General features: G+C 36.5%; 1 protein-coding gene across 1 annotated transcript; it reads right to left on the bottom strand.

Annotated features, from left to right (window-relative positions):
• Window positions 1-109: 109 nt before the first annotated feature.
• LOC128259936 (ketohexokinase) lies at window positions 110-1,596 on the bottom strand. Its single transcript, XM_052992574.1, has one exon. It carries the CDS (start codon window positions 1,169-1,171, stop codon window positions 254-256), a length of 918 nt encoding a protein of 305 aa, XP_052848534.1. The 5' UTR covers window positions 1,172-1,596; the 3' UTR covers window positions 110-253.
• Window positions 1,597-13,423: the final 11,827 nt, after the last annotated feature.

Here is a 13,423-nt window from a genome sequence, read left to right as displayed (position 1 = left end):
CATCTTTAAAAAAATGTTCGATTAATTTAGTAGAGCGTCTTAATGTTTATTAAACAATTTGTAACACAATTTCCTTATGTTAAGTAACAAAAATATATATTAGTCTCTGGTAAAAATTAATAATATTTGTTGAGTAATGCGCAAATCGTTACGGTTTTAAAGCAAACATATTTTTCGTCACTGGTGTTTATAAGTTAATAAATTCTTCCAAAGAGTGTTAAGCAAATAATCTCAGTTAGATTTAAGGCTAGTTTTAGCTTAAGCTAAGTTGTGCAATGTGATCGTAGCCGAATCCAGTGATCTTGTGGCTGGCCACTCGGTTGGCAAAGTCCACAGCATTCGATAGGCTTCGTTGACCCTCGAGAGTGGCATGAATGAATCCGGCCATAAAGCTGTCTCCGGCTCCCAGCGTGTCCACCACTTTCTCCTGCTTGTAGGAAGCCAACTCGTGGTAGTTCCCATTGGCATCCAGTGCTCCGGCGCCGGCACTGCCCCAGGGGCATATGAAGGCCGGCTTAGGACCGCTTCCGGGAATGTTGGCGGCCAGCTGCTCACATGTTTGCCGCGGCGTCTGCCAACCCAACTGGGCGGCCAGCTCCTTGGAGAAAACCACATAGTCACAAGGTGCACACAGTTCCTGGTTCTGTTCGTACCTCGTTTCCAAGTCCAACGAGATGAGGATGCGTTGTCCGGTTCTTTCGCTGTGATCCCGGATGCTCTGCATCATTTTCAAGACGTGCGGCGTGTTGCGGGCCTCGAAGTGCACCCATGCATACGGAGAGAGATCGACCTTGCTGAAGTCATCCCAGGTGGTCTGCGGATAGTCCTTGTTGCAGTGGATAATAGTGCGTGTGCCAGCATCCTGTGCCAGGATCACCGAGGAGAAGGGCGGATCCCTGTCCGTCTGGGGGCAATTCTTGGTGCCGATTTCCCGCCTTCGCAGATCCTCGAGCAGCACTCGAAACGCATCCGATCTGCTGAGCATTCCGAAGAAGTCCACCCTGGAGCCGAGCACCCGGAGAACAGTGCTCACATTTGAGGCATTCCCGCCACGTTGCCAGAACCCATCCAGACAACGTCGATCGGTGTCCTCCTTGGGATAACTGCCACAGATGGTCACAAAGTCGATCACCGTGCAGCCCACGCAAAGTACGGATTTCACCTGGCTCATCTCTACCAACTTACTGATCAATCCAAAATATATTTGTTCTTATATTATATCCTACACACTTAAAGGCTTATTAGCTGCTAGATTTGAAGGTTTATGGGCACCAGTTACACTTTTTGAACTCAATCAAATCCAAATTACAAGCTGACCTATTTTCTTTATAATATAGCAATAATTAGATTAAGTTTTGTTATTTGAAAAGCTTAATAGGTATGCTGCAGCCTGCCTTAATTTGCTCTAGTTTTTCAGCTCAATCTAATCAAAAAGCCGATTTTTACCTGCTAATAGTATTTATTGTCAATCGGGTGTTACAGCTGATTTTGTTTTTAACTTTTCTTATCGCATATAGAGAGAGCTGCGGCCGATTGAGAATTAATGAACGTCTCAGCCGTTGATCGCGCTCTTTGGTACGCTCTCCAAAGTAGTGTGACCTATATTCGGAACCGATATAATATTATATTACTTATAAAATATAACGTAATAAAATAGGAAACAAGTTTTGAAAAAAAATAATTTAATATAAGGACCAGGAAAGATTGTATTCTACGTATACGCATAACAGAAAATTATATATTTTTGAGCGGAGAAGTAAAAGCACTGCATTTCAAATTTAGCAAAGAATTTTTTACCAAGTTAATACACAAATAAATTCCCTATACTTTTCAGTATTATTTCTATATCGAAGAGTCTTAAACTTTGGCTTAAGGCCCTATTATTAAGACAAATAATTTTTATTTTTATACTTTCGAGGTTTTATTTTAGAAAATTTTTTTAAACCAAATAGTTTAAAATTTATGTTACAATAGTTTAGTTCCTATGACAACTTTTATTTGGGAGAGTAACTATTAGGTGGAACAGCATTTATCAAACAATGAATATAAAAAACGCAACTAATTAAAACAATCATAAGTTTTCTATGAAACATGAATTTGAGTGAAAAGTGAATATGCCTTAAAGTAAAATTATAACTTTTTCAATTAAAAGCATGTTTGTCTTAAAAATTTCGTAGTTTCCGGCGATGCTTTCAATACATATAAGAGCAATTTATCTAGGTTGTTTCAGCCACATTCCAACGAAAGTGACACAACCGTGCAGCATGACGGGGCACAAGTGAAAGGATGCCACGGCAAATGTCCTGACTAGACACAAATAGCATAGAGTACCAGACGCATGTGGCAGCTTCGTCAACCACAACAGTCAGCTCAGCACAGTCAGTGGCAAAAAGCTGTCACCCGAGAGGCGGGATTGATGCCCCATGACTGTCTGTCTGTCAAGCCAGTAGCTACAAATTAAATGTTCATTTAATTTGTTTGCAAATCTAGGTAAAACATGGCTGACCTCTTTTGTATTGTAAATGAAGCGATGAATAGTAAGCAAGAGCAAATATTTCAGTAATTACTCATACGCCATGTTAGCCATGGCTTAAAGTTGCATGTTCATTTTGCTTTAAAGTGTAAGGAATGCTAACAGAATAATAAATAATACAAACAATTTACTAACAAATATCAAGCCTAAAATGGCATAGATTGTGTAAAATTTTTGGGCAAACCAAATGAAAAGGAAAACGTGAAGAAATGTTCAACATTTAGGCTACTTATTCATCATCTTATCATCATCTCATAGTCATCTTACCCTTATTTAAAGTGCCTTTGGGGGATGGGCAGGCCAACTTAAAGCGGTCACAGCCAAAATTTTCAAATTAATGCAAAGCGTGTAGGGCCTGGCCTAAATACACTCCCTATATCCCGCCACAAATCGATAGCTCGACATTTGGTTGCGCCGCCATCGTGGGGTAAGCACAAACACCTTCTTGGGGCTCCATTTTGCGGCAAGGAATTATGGCCGGAAATTGCCTTAAAGTGTCAATCAGTGTAAACGTTCTTAATAGGTATTTATTTTTGCCATTTTAATTACCCCGCCCACTCCGTCGGCACCTTGTCGGCGGACAACGAACTGCTGAAATCGACTGAAGATGCCTTAATTACTTTCTCGAGAAAAATAACTCATTTCCGACTGAATTTTTCATCGCGAATTTTTGGGCTGCTTAATAAAGATTTACTGGTAAGCGATTTATAATCGATTCTTTAATGATCAGTCGACAAGTCTATGTGATTTATTAGGCTACATTAATAGACTTTAGTTGCGGTTTTTAGTTTTTTTTTAATATGAAAATTTTAAATTTTTTTAAATTTTTCATTTGAATTCGTAATGATTGGTAAAAATTAATTGTAAACTAAAAACATACGTAACTTAAAAAAAATTAATTTAAATCTAAAAAGAATTCTTTTATTTTTTATTATTTTTCTATTTTTACAATATTTTTAAATTAAATACTGCGATTCAATTATTCAATAGTTGGATATTTTATTTTACTGCACCATTTTTGATCAGTGTATTTTTCAAGTATGTTATTTTTCTGCACTATTTAAAAATAAAATAAGTGCGAAAAAAACTTATTTATACTTAAATCCTGACTGCGACTCTTTCCTTTACTAATTTTCTCATTCAGCCTTCTGACACCTTTGGAATTTCTATTCCTGCAAGGCAATCGTAGGTACAATGGAACAATCTGTGTTTATTAATGACTTTAGGTTAAAAAAATTTTCATGTTTCATATTTATGGAAAAATTATAAGTGGAGTATAAGATAGTTGGTTAGTATTTTATAAGACCTGTTTCGAATTAGCGTTATTTGTAAAACGTAACTGTATAGAAAAATGTTTATGATATAAAATGATACCTAATTTTATACCTTATGGTCCTAGATTCGTAATGATGTTAAATAGTTTTGTTGTAGAAATAAATCTAGAAAATTCTTAGCTAAAATGTAACTTTAAGTTGAAAATTACTAATTTTTATAGACTATATTTTATTTGATAGGTCAGGCCCACTGTATTGCGATTGGGGGATTATCGGGTGCGTGCTGGTTTAAGTTAACAAATTCAACATTTTCCATTGAATGGCAAGTGGCAGTGGCGCAAACTTTGGAGGCACAGAGATCCCAGAGCAACTGTTAGCACAGACCAGCTAGCAGTAATCGCACTCCGGAGAATCTCCAACAGTCCCCACAAAGAGTGAATGCGTGCAAGAGGTAATATCCAATACATATATATATGTATCAGATATATGTGTAAGGCGCCACTCCCCTCACAACATCCCCATACCAGGTGTAAAAGTGTTTCCATTCAACGCATGAATGCTTGTTTTTGTTTCGGCTGGGGACTTTGAGCCTGTTTTTGTTACTTGTTAACTGCAGAGCTAAGCCCTTGGCCCCTGGATTTCCAACGCAAGTATATTTTATCCTTCCAATTTATTCGAGCATATGAAAATTTAAAGAAAGTCATAGTCGGGGTAATTCAAAAACCAAATTAAACTAGAAGCCTAGCCTAACAAATGAAATATACCGAATACTTTAAAATTTAAACATAACATAGTTATTATTTTTCTTAATTTAATAAATGGTTATAAGGAGTTTTTAAATCAGTTGGTTTTTTAATAAACTAAATTTTTTACCAATAGCTGAATTCCATTTCAGCTAAAAATCAAACCCAAAATGAACAAACCACTGCAAAAATAAAGATGGTATTGTTATTGTTAAATGAAAAACTACGTTATACCATGCATATATACTGGTTATCACGAGTGATTAGTCTTTTCCTCAAAACAAATGTTTTATGGTGCTCGCAATCTAGCCAAATGAAAACACGCTTGTTTATGAAACCATTTTATCTGCATCGTTATGAGCCATTGCACCTGATTGGGGTAATGTATTCAAGAACATCAGCATGCCCACTCGACTCATAAATAAAACCATTCGCACCGTTGGCCAGACCAGGTCCCAATCCTTTTCCTTTTGCCAATAAAAATATATGACTGTGGATTATGTTTCAGCAAGGGATGGACCAGCAAATAAAACGGCTTTTGCTTATGATGAATACTTTTAATTCACGCTCTGGGGAACAACAAAATGAAATTGAATTGTGTCCCAGACTTTTGCCTCACGTACCAACGCAGGAATCATAACTCATTTCAAGAGTGTTTAATGCACTTCAAGAATAAACGCCATTGGAGCGGGGTTTTTCCATCGACAATACACATTAGGGTGAACGGTGAGTCGTAAATTTTCCAAGGTTGAGTTTAAAGTGATGCTGCTACTCAATGGCCCTTTTAAATTTATTTAAGAATTAACCAATAAGATTTGGATTATACAAAATTTCTATGATAGTGAAGAGTCTTTAATTTTAGTCTATTAACCAAATATATTTTAGGTTTAACGAAGTTTAATTTGATTAGCAGATGAATATCTATAACACTTATTTATGAACCACATATTTAATTCAATAATTCAACCGTTGTCACCTACGTTTTCTAAGAGAAATGGGGGATGCTAAAAACGCAGGATTGTTAGCATACAGGAAATTCCCATGGTATAAATTAGAGAAATAAATTATATTTATCAATGGAACCCATAAATAATATTTATTTTCGCCTGTGACAGGGGATGCCAACCGCACACCTTGCTGACGTCGATTTTCGTGCTCGTGTGCCAGTTTCTCTACTTTGTGGTTGGATGCGAATTGCGCCTTCGTGAAAAGCCCACAAAGCATCAATCAAAAGAATTAAATACAATTATAATTGTCTGTCACCGTATCGAGATGAAAAGACAGCCGCTAAGGATTTTCCGAGACGCGGTAACTTTTCGTGCCAACCTACCCTAAATTTATTTTGAAGTATGTCGTATTCAGAGTGAACCTTAAACCGCACTTCAATATAGTATATATTATAAAACGATCAACATATATTAATTTCAAAATTAAAATATTTTTCTATAAAAACAATGTTAAACAGCAGCAGTTGTAAAAAAAATATTATAAGCTATTAAGACTGCTTAAGACTACATTTTAGACAAATATATATTTTAAGCCTAGAACGTTTAGCGTTTTATCCCTTAGAGGTTCACCCAATTTTATATACGCCCATATTATACGTATGCCGTCTCATTTCATCTCATGTCATGACATTCATATTCATATATCAGCATGTTGTTAATCTTCTTAATACTACTTTAATACTTCTTTCATTACGAATTGAATTAAATATTTTTAATAATTAATTTTATAATTATGATTCTTGGTTTTATTCATATGGTTTGCATTCCTATTGAAAACAATAAGTTGTCCCGTGGATTGTATCGAAATGTGACAGGATTTATTTTTTTGAGCACAGTAAGTTATTGAAAGGAAGTGCTAGGAATATGCTAAGAATATCATATGTCCAAAGCAAAACTGATATAAGAGCTAAGTGCAACTGACCATTTTTATGTTTGACTTCCTTTCCACATTTGTACGTTGATGGGACAATGGAAAGGCCAAAAGTAAAATGGAAATTTGAAAGCTTTTCTCAAAAGGTGCATCCCACGACTTTGAACCCCTCTCTCCAAGTATCCTTTTTTGGCATTTGGCATTCCCTCTAAGTGAATTGAATTGAAAACAAGCGGAGAATGGCTGCACACTCGGGCACAGTGACGACGACCGCAGGGCTTGAGAAAGTACGAGCAAAATGTTTAATTTCCGGATGCACAGGCCGTTGAATTTAAAGGAGGCGGCGTAGAATTGTATGCAGGGAATATCATGCAGATGCTTCCGCACTTGGCAACATGCAAAAGGTCGTCGGGTGGGTGGCCAGTGGGATGGCAGTGGGCGTGGGTGGCCTAAAGGTCACCGCTCGGACAAAGTATGTGCAGCTGAAAGTGAAGCCCAATTTCCGGCACTCCGCCTCTCCTTGTGTCCGATATGAGCACTTGAAGAAAATAGACCAAATACTTAAGGGATGTATATAAATATAAAAACCAAATATTGGGAAACATTAGTTGAATTTCAGTACTTTAAAATCTTTAGTTCTTTTTACACGTTCGAGATTTTGACTGATTTGTTCTTAAAAGAAGTAGTCTAGACATATTTTGTAAATGTTACATGCAACGTTCTTAAATGAGAACATCTCCATTACGAAAAAGTTTTATAGAGAATTATCGGGTTGTGCTGAACATTAAAAACATTATTCCTACCTGGTTTTGGACACGTAGAGGCACTTTTTGACCCAAGGCGTAAATAAAGAATGACTTCTTATGACTGCCGTACAAAACGAGAAGGAACACAACGCAAAGGAAGAGGGTTTGCATTATCAAATTTAGATGGCAGATTACTCGACTCTTTAGATATTTTGCCTGTTTCCTCCTTTATTTTTTCGAATCCTATCTCAATCGATTGTAATTTTTTTCGTCAACAAGAAAAGTAAAAATATTTATAAATTGAAATGTATTTGTTTTTAAATAATAATAGCATTTCTTTTTTAAGTGCAGTGTTTGTGCAGGTGCCGCCACAACTATTTGGATCCTCATCCAGAGAAAATTACGTCGGATGCAGTGGCGCTGGACAAACCCATGACACTTCCTGCTCCATTCAACTGGCCAAGAGCTCTTTGGAATCGACGCCATCGAGGGCCATTCGGTGACAAAGTTTGAGCGGTAATTAGGCATGAACAATTGAGCCGAGCAATGGGCAAACAATAAACACTTAATGCATTGGCACGAGTTTAATGACACTTCGCATCGGTGGCGATGACTCCTCTCGGGTAACAACAATTGGAAAATTAAACAAAGCCCGCGCCAGTTCAGATGGGAGGGCAAACGCCCCTCACACGCTTTCACTGAAACAAATTGGGCTAGAGGAAAACAAATAAAGAATGGAGGATGGGTGCAGAGAAAGGACACTGTAAGAAAAACTAGCTCTGAGTGCAGTCTCTATCCAAAAGAAGCAATTAGATTTCACTTCTGGGCATTCAAAATAAAACTTGTTGTATCCGTTTGGGTTCATTGTACGCTGCCTCAGTTTTGTTAGATGGGTGCCTCTTTTTTTGGTTTTTAGAAATAAAATATGTTGCTTTTTTGTCGGTGTGGAAAATATATTATATTTAAAATGTTTCTGCAACGACGAATGTTTTTTAAGGGCTGAAATTAGGCGTTTTTCATCATTATTTAAGATAAATGTAGTTCAGAAAAAGTACTATAATTTATATTTATAAATGTCAAAAAATGTCGTTTAAAAATTTGAGAAATAATAATATATAAAATTTTATTCACTCTTGCCAATAAAGAACATAAAAAACAAGCAAATTTAAAACAAAATATTGAAATAAAATACCAGTGGTCTTTCAATATGAAACCTTTATTATAACGACTACTTGGTACCTTGGTTTTATGAAAATATACTTCTTAATTACTTAAAAATTAAAGTCTAATAAAAAAAGAATAAAAAGGGCGATAAATGTATAATTATAGTTTTAATCAACTTCTATCATGATTTTTAAATATTTGTTTTTCATTATGTACTGTGTTTTTCAGTATCTTCACTCCGTTTTTATATTAGTGGGGAACTCGATTTGTGGCCGGCATGTTGGATTGAGCGGCGGCCACGAGGTGTCTACACAACAATTTATAATGGTCGACTGGCAATCCACGACCACAGCCGACAAGCAAACAAACAGCCAAACGGCCAAACGCCGGGAACGAAAGGACGAAGGTGGCGAGAAAAAATACTGGATAATAGCACCAGACGGCTGCAGTGCCATTTCTCAAGCTCAAGCACCGGACCAAAGTGACCAAACGACCCATCGACCGACAGCCCGTCAAGTCGAGGACTCGGAGACATTTGGACACTGGGACATGGCCATCGGGCAGGCCACTGAGTTGGGTCTTTTGGTGGAAGGACAACGATGGGAGAATCCCACCACCACCATCAAGTGCCCAGGTGAGTGACCAGTTGTTGTCCACTCTCCGCAGTCTCTTAGCAAACACGACTTGTCCATATTGATGGTTTGCGATGGAGGGTGCACACTCAACTGTATCACTTCCGAACTTACTGAAATCGATATGGCTGCAGAGAAAATTAAATTTGCATTTAATTGAAAGTGTCAGGTTACCTACTCCATATTTGAATATGTTAAAAGAATTTTTTGCTTGATTTGATTAACAAAAGTTTGAACAATGCCAAAAACATAATTATATTAAGGTTGAACTCTGTAAAATATATATAGCTCAAAAACAGTGTCAAACCAAAAACATTCTAAGAGTTTTAGATAACTTTATTATGTTAAAATATTTTTCAGAGCGATCGATTTTAATATAAGGTTTTTTCTAAATATTTGTCTATATATCTCAATAAAATGCAAAAGCCGAAGATTGCAATTCTTTCTAAACCCATCTGCAGTTGTCTTTTTTAACTTATGTCCTATGCTTTCAATTTAGTTCTTTTTTGATGGCACTTGGGCTCATTTGATTGTTAAATTAGTATTGAAGGGCAGTCGAGCCGAAACATTCTATACTCCTGTATGTTCTGCTGGACGTGGACCCATAAATATCCATCGGCTTTGCTCTTGGATGGATGCAGATGAGGAGAAGCCATTGACATCAATGATATTTATTATGGGATGCTATTGATATTTCAAATAAATAAAAAAAACATTTCAGCAGATACACAGACGAGTGCATCGATGCCAGCATGTCGCTATGGTCGATGTGTGTTGTTTTTGAGTTGCGAATTGAACTATTTTTCCTGACATCGTTATTGTCGCTGCGCACCTGCCAACTGACCTTGTTTCCATTTTTTTCGAATGAGCAATACGGAACAGCAGAAACCAACAAAATCGAATTCATTTTTTATGAAGACAAAATGGTTTTCAAGTCGCATCTGTCCGACTTTAAACACCGTTCAAAGTCGGAAGGGAATGGGAGCTTTGTTTTCGGTTGATTAAATAATCTGATTGCATTGGAAGCATTGTGTTCGGGAAATTAAATAATCCCCGGCTATGGATTTGGATATAAATATTGGAAAAAAAATGTTTCTTGGATGTCTTAAACTAAAATCCATAGTGGCACTTATAATCTAAATTGCTTTGTTCATTGATATGCATAAGCTTGTTTATGTTTTTAATGCGTGTGATAGGTTGATTAATTTAAAAAAAAAATGTTTCTTGGATGTCTTAAACTAAAATCCATAGTGGCACTTATAATCTAAATTGCTTTGTTCATTGATATGCATAAGCTTGTTTATGTTTTTAATGCATGTGATAGGTTGATTAATTTAAATCAGATTTTATGGCAGTATACCTCTAAAAGCTTATGATATATTTTCTATTACTAAGCAATAAAATTGTAGATCTAGTTATTCATGATGGATCAATTTGCGATACCCGACTTTAATATTTTTGGTGGCTTTTTTTTATTTGTGACTTAAAATCAGTTGAAATGGCAAACCCCTTTATTTGGAAACCCAACTTGTCTCCGAAAACATGCTGGCTCTAATCTCAACTCAACCGCGACGAAAAGTCCATCAAGTGTTGTACCTCTGAGTGCCAAATCCTCTTAAAGAATCCTCCTCGAGCAGTTTGTGGGCCAGCCGCTTAAAGAGCACCGCGACAGGATGCGTGGCACTTACAAAGAAGAGGAACACCGAGAACCTGGGGCACCGGTGTCCTGGGCTTGATGTTCCCTGCTCGGGGCTCATTATTTCCCCGAGTAATATGCTAAAATGAGGCGAACAGACGTCTGGCTGGAGGTAAAGCGCCGGGCTGGGAAATGTTTTTAATTGAAAGGAACTTGCGAGGCGTGCCTGCACATGGCGAAGAGTTTTGGAGTGTTGAGGTGGAGGCGGGCGCAACTTGGCTAGGGTTAACACGGTGTCGACAACTTCCAGGCAGTGCGCCAGGTGGATGTCCCCGACAGACCTGTCACCGGCAAAATTGTCTTTAAAGCCCCACCTGGAACAGCTAATTTCCATTTGCTTTGCTTCAATTTCTGCTCTCTGTTCTGCAAAACCAATATTTGCACAATCACTTTGGTTTGACTTTAATAAGTCAGGTGAATGCACAATCTTTTAACTTTACTTGTTTTTCACCAGAATATATAGATTATAGCTAGAGGTCAAAAATCAGGTGTTAGTTGTGAAATGTTGTTGACTTTTTTTATCGTTGCAGAGAGTATTGCAATTTCATTATTAAGTTTGTTTGTTTTGTGATTTAGAACATATACGCATACATTATTTTCTTTTTTAGAACTCGATTATTTTATAAAAATTTAAATATAAATTTAAAAAAAGGCTACAAGTCCGTTGTTATTAAGGATTGACTTGTTTTGAAAACCTTGTAAAATATTATAAATAAATAAATATGTATATTATAATATATCTTGTACTTTAAGGTATATACATTTTTAAAAATTTTGCAAATTTGGTAATTGTTTTATAAAAATAGGACGACTAAATTATATAGCTTTCATTGAAAAGATATAAAAGTTATAGAAATATCTAATTAACATCGATGGTCTTCAACATATTCTCATGTAATTCGAAATATATATGTTATTTACATTTTCAATTTTACAAAGATCAAAACAATCGAAGAATGTATGGAAAAATTTATATGGCATAAAAGTTTTCATAGATATATGCCTAGATAACAGATAAGTAATTCATTTGTCTATAGCTACAAAAATATAAATTATATATCGAAATCAACTTACGTTCTTGTTTTAAATTTATATTAAAAATGTTCAAAGTTTAAAGGCAATGAGCTTATTTCCACATAGACTTATCAGTTTTGTGTTGAAAGTGCAAAGCTAAATTCCAGTTTAGTATGAAAATGCTTGTACTGATTACGGGGTGTTCTCGGTAATCAGTGTATGAAGTGGTCAAATCGCAAACTCGTACAAGCCACTGCAATTTTTAGAGCGCTGCATCCACGCACAACCATAATCCCATTTACACGATTGCGAATCCATTTGGTACTGCAGCCAGTGAATTCAGTTGGCGGATGCTTCAAGTGGGAGCTCGGAAAACGTGGAAATTCAATGGGGGCTCGCCGTTCCGAGCATTTTCCGCTGGAGACTGGGCTCACAAATTGCGTATTTTTCTGACTGCCATTGTGAGACGTCTAGATATAAGTAACGCAGCCGCAGAACCGCTATATCCGCGTATCCGAGGCAAGCAGCCTGACTAACTGCCAGCCATAACACTTCAATCGCGGAATTACGACATTTATCAAAATGCCTTTCAAGAACAGAGTGTTTCGGAGGGGGCGTGCACGGAGGGCGGTGGGATGAGGGCGTGGCATGCAAATAATCCACTTGGCTGCTGCATATATCGCCTGTTTTAAGTGTTCTGCTAGTTGCCGGCATTATATTTATACCAAACGCAAGGGCGAGCTGGCATCCGTAAAACTACGATTTTATTCCGTAGAATAACCTTTGTAAATTTTGAATTAAAAGGGGGTTGTCAGACCCATATTATTTCAAACAGAATTTTTACCGCATTAAATCAATATTTCTAGTAATTGAACTTTGTCAAAAAATGACTCAGCCAAACATGTAATAGGTTGTGCCAAGATAATGACATTTATTTTACGCAATTAGTTCGTCCTATTAACTCTAAAGTACTAGATTATTAATTAGGCAAAATAACCATTGAACTTAATGAATTTGGCAATAAATCAATTACATTACTGTGGCCCATTATTTATTTAATGACATGCCAATCATGGAATACATTTTGTAATTTATGTATTTCAATTGAATGCCTACCGCAGTGTTTTTAAAAAAAAAGTTTTAAATGACTTTATCAATAGTTTTCGAAAAACTTTATAATGGGTGGTTGGCTCAAAAAAAATATGCCCAATTAATAAAAGCTTATTCAATGACGATACTGCCCTGGCAGGATGGCCCTTCATTTATCAAGTTGCATCCTTGGCTCGGTGTCCTTTCTCAATATCTCTGGTCAGATGGTTGCAGCTGCCGCAAAACTTTTTAATGGTTAAATAAGCGATGTGTCCAGTGCAGTTGGCTTGATGTCACTATAGAAACACAGATTTTATACGCATCTGGCCGCTTTCGGTTGGTAATTGGCCTTTAATGGCATTTGTTTAACTTATTTTCCATCCACAGAAATAATAGATTACTTACCATGCATTAATTAAAATAAAACACCAGGGTTTTGGTTGTTTACATTACAAATAATTTTGATATTTATTGTTCAAGCGTGTAAATAAAGCTTTTTTGCACTTTACTCTTTGTTTTTGGTTGTATTCCTTTGTAAATAGATTGCAATTAGATATAGTTGCAATAACATTTAAGTTCAACTTCTAAGTACCACGTACTATATGTATGTATGAATATACTCTTTGGATTAGCCCAAAGAGAAGATTAGATATT

This window comes from Drosophila gunungcola, assembly GCF_025200985.1.
Source record: "Drosophila gunungcola strain Sukarami chromosome 3L unlocalized genomic scaffold, Dgunungcola_SK_2 000014F, whole genome shotgun sequence".
NCBI classification, from domain to species: domain Eukaryota; kingdom Metazoa; phylum Arthropoda; class Insecta; order Diptera; family Drosophilidae; genus Drosophila; species Drosophila gunungcola.
Note: the sequence above shows the minus strand (reverse complement) of the source record. Positions and strands in the feature narration are given on the sequence as shown.

Bases quoted from the DNA above. Each gene is read 5' to 3' on its own strand.
- LOC128259936 (XM_052992574.1), bottom strand. From the start codon at position 1,171: ATGAGCCAGGTGAAATCCGTACTTTGCGTGGGCTGCACGGTGATCGAC.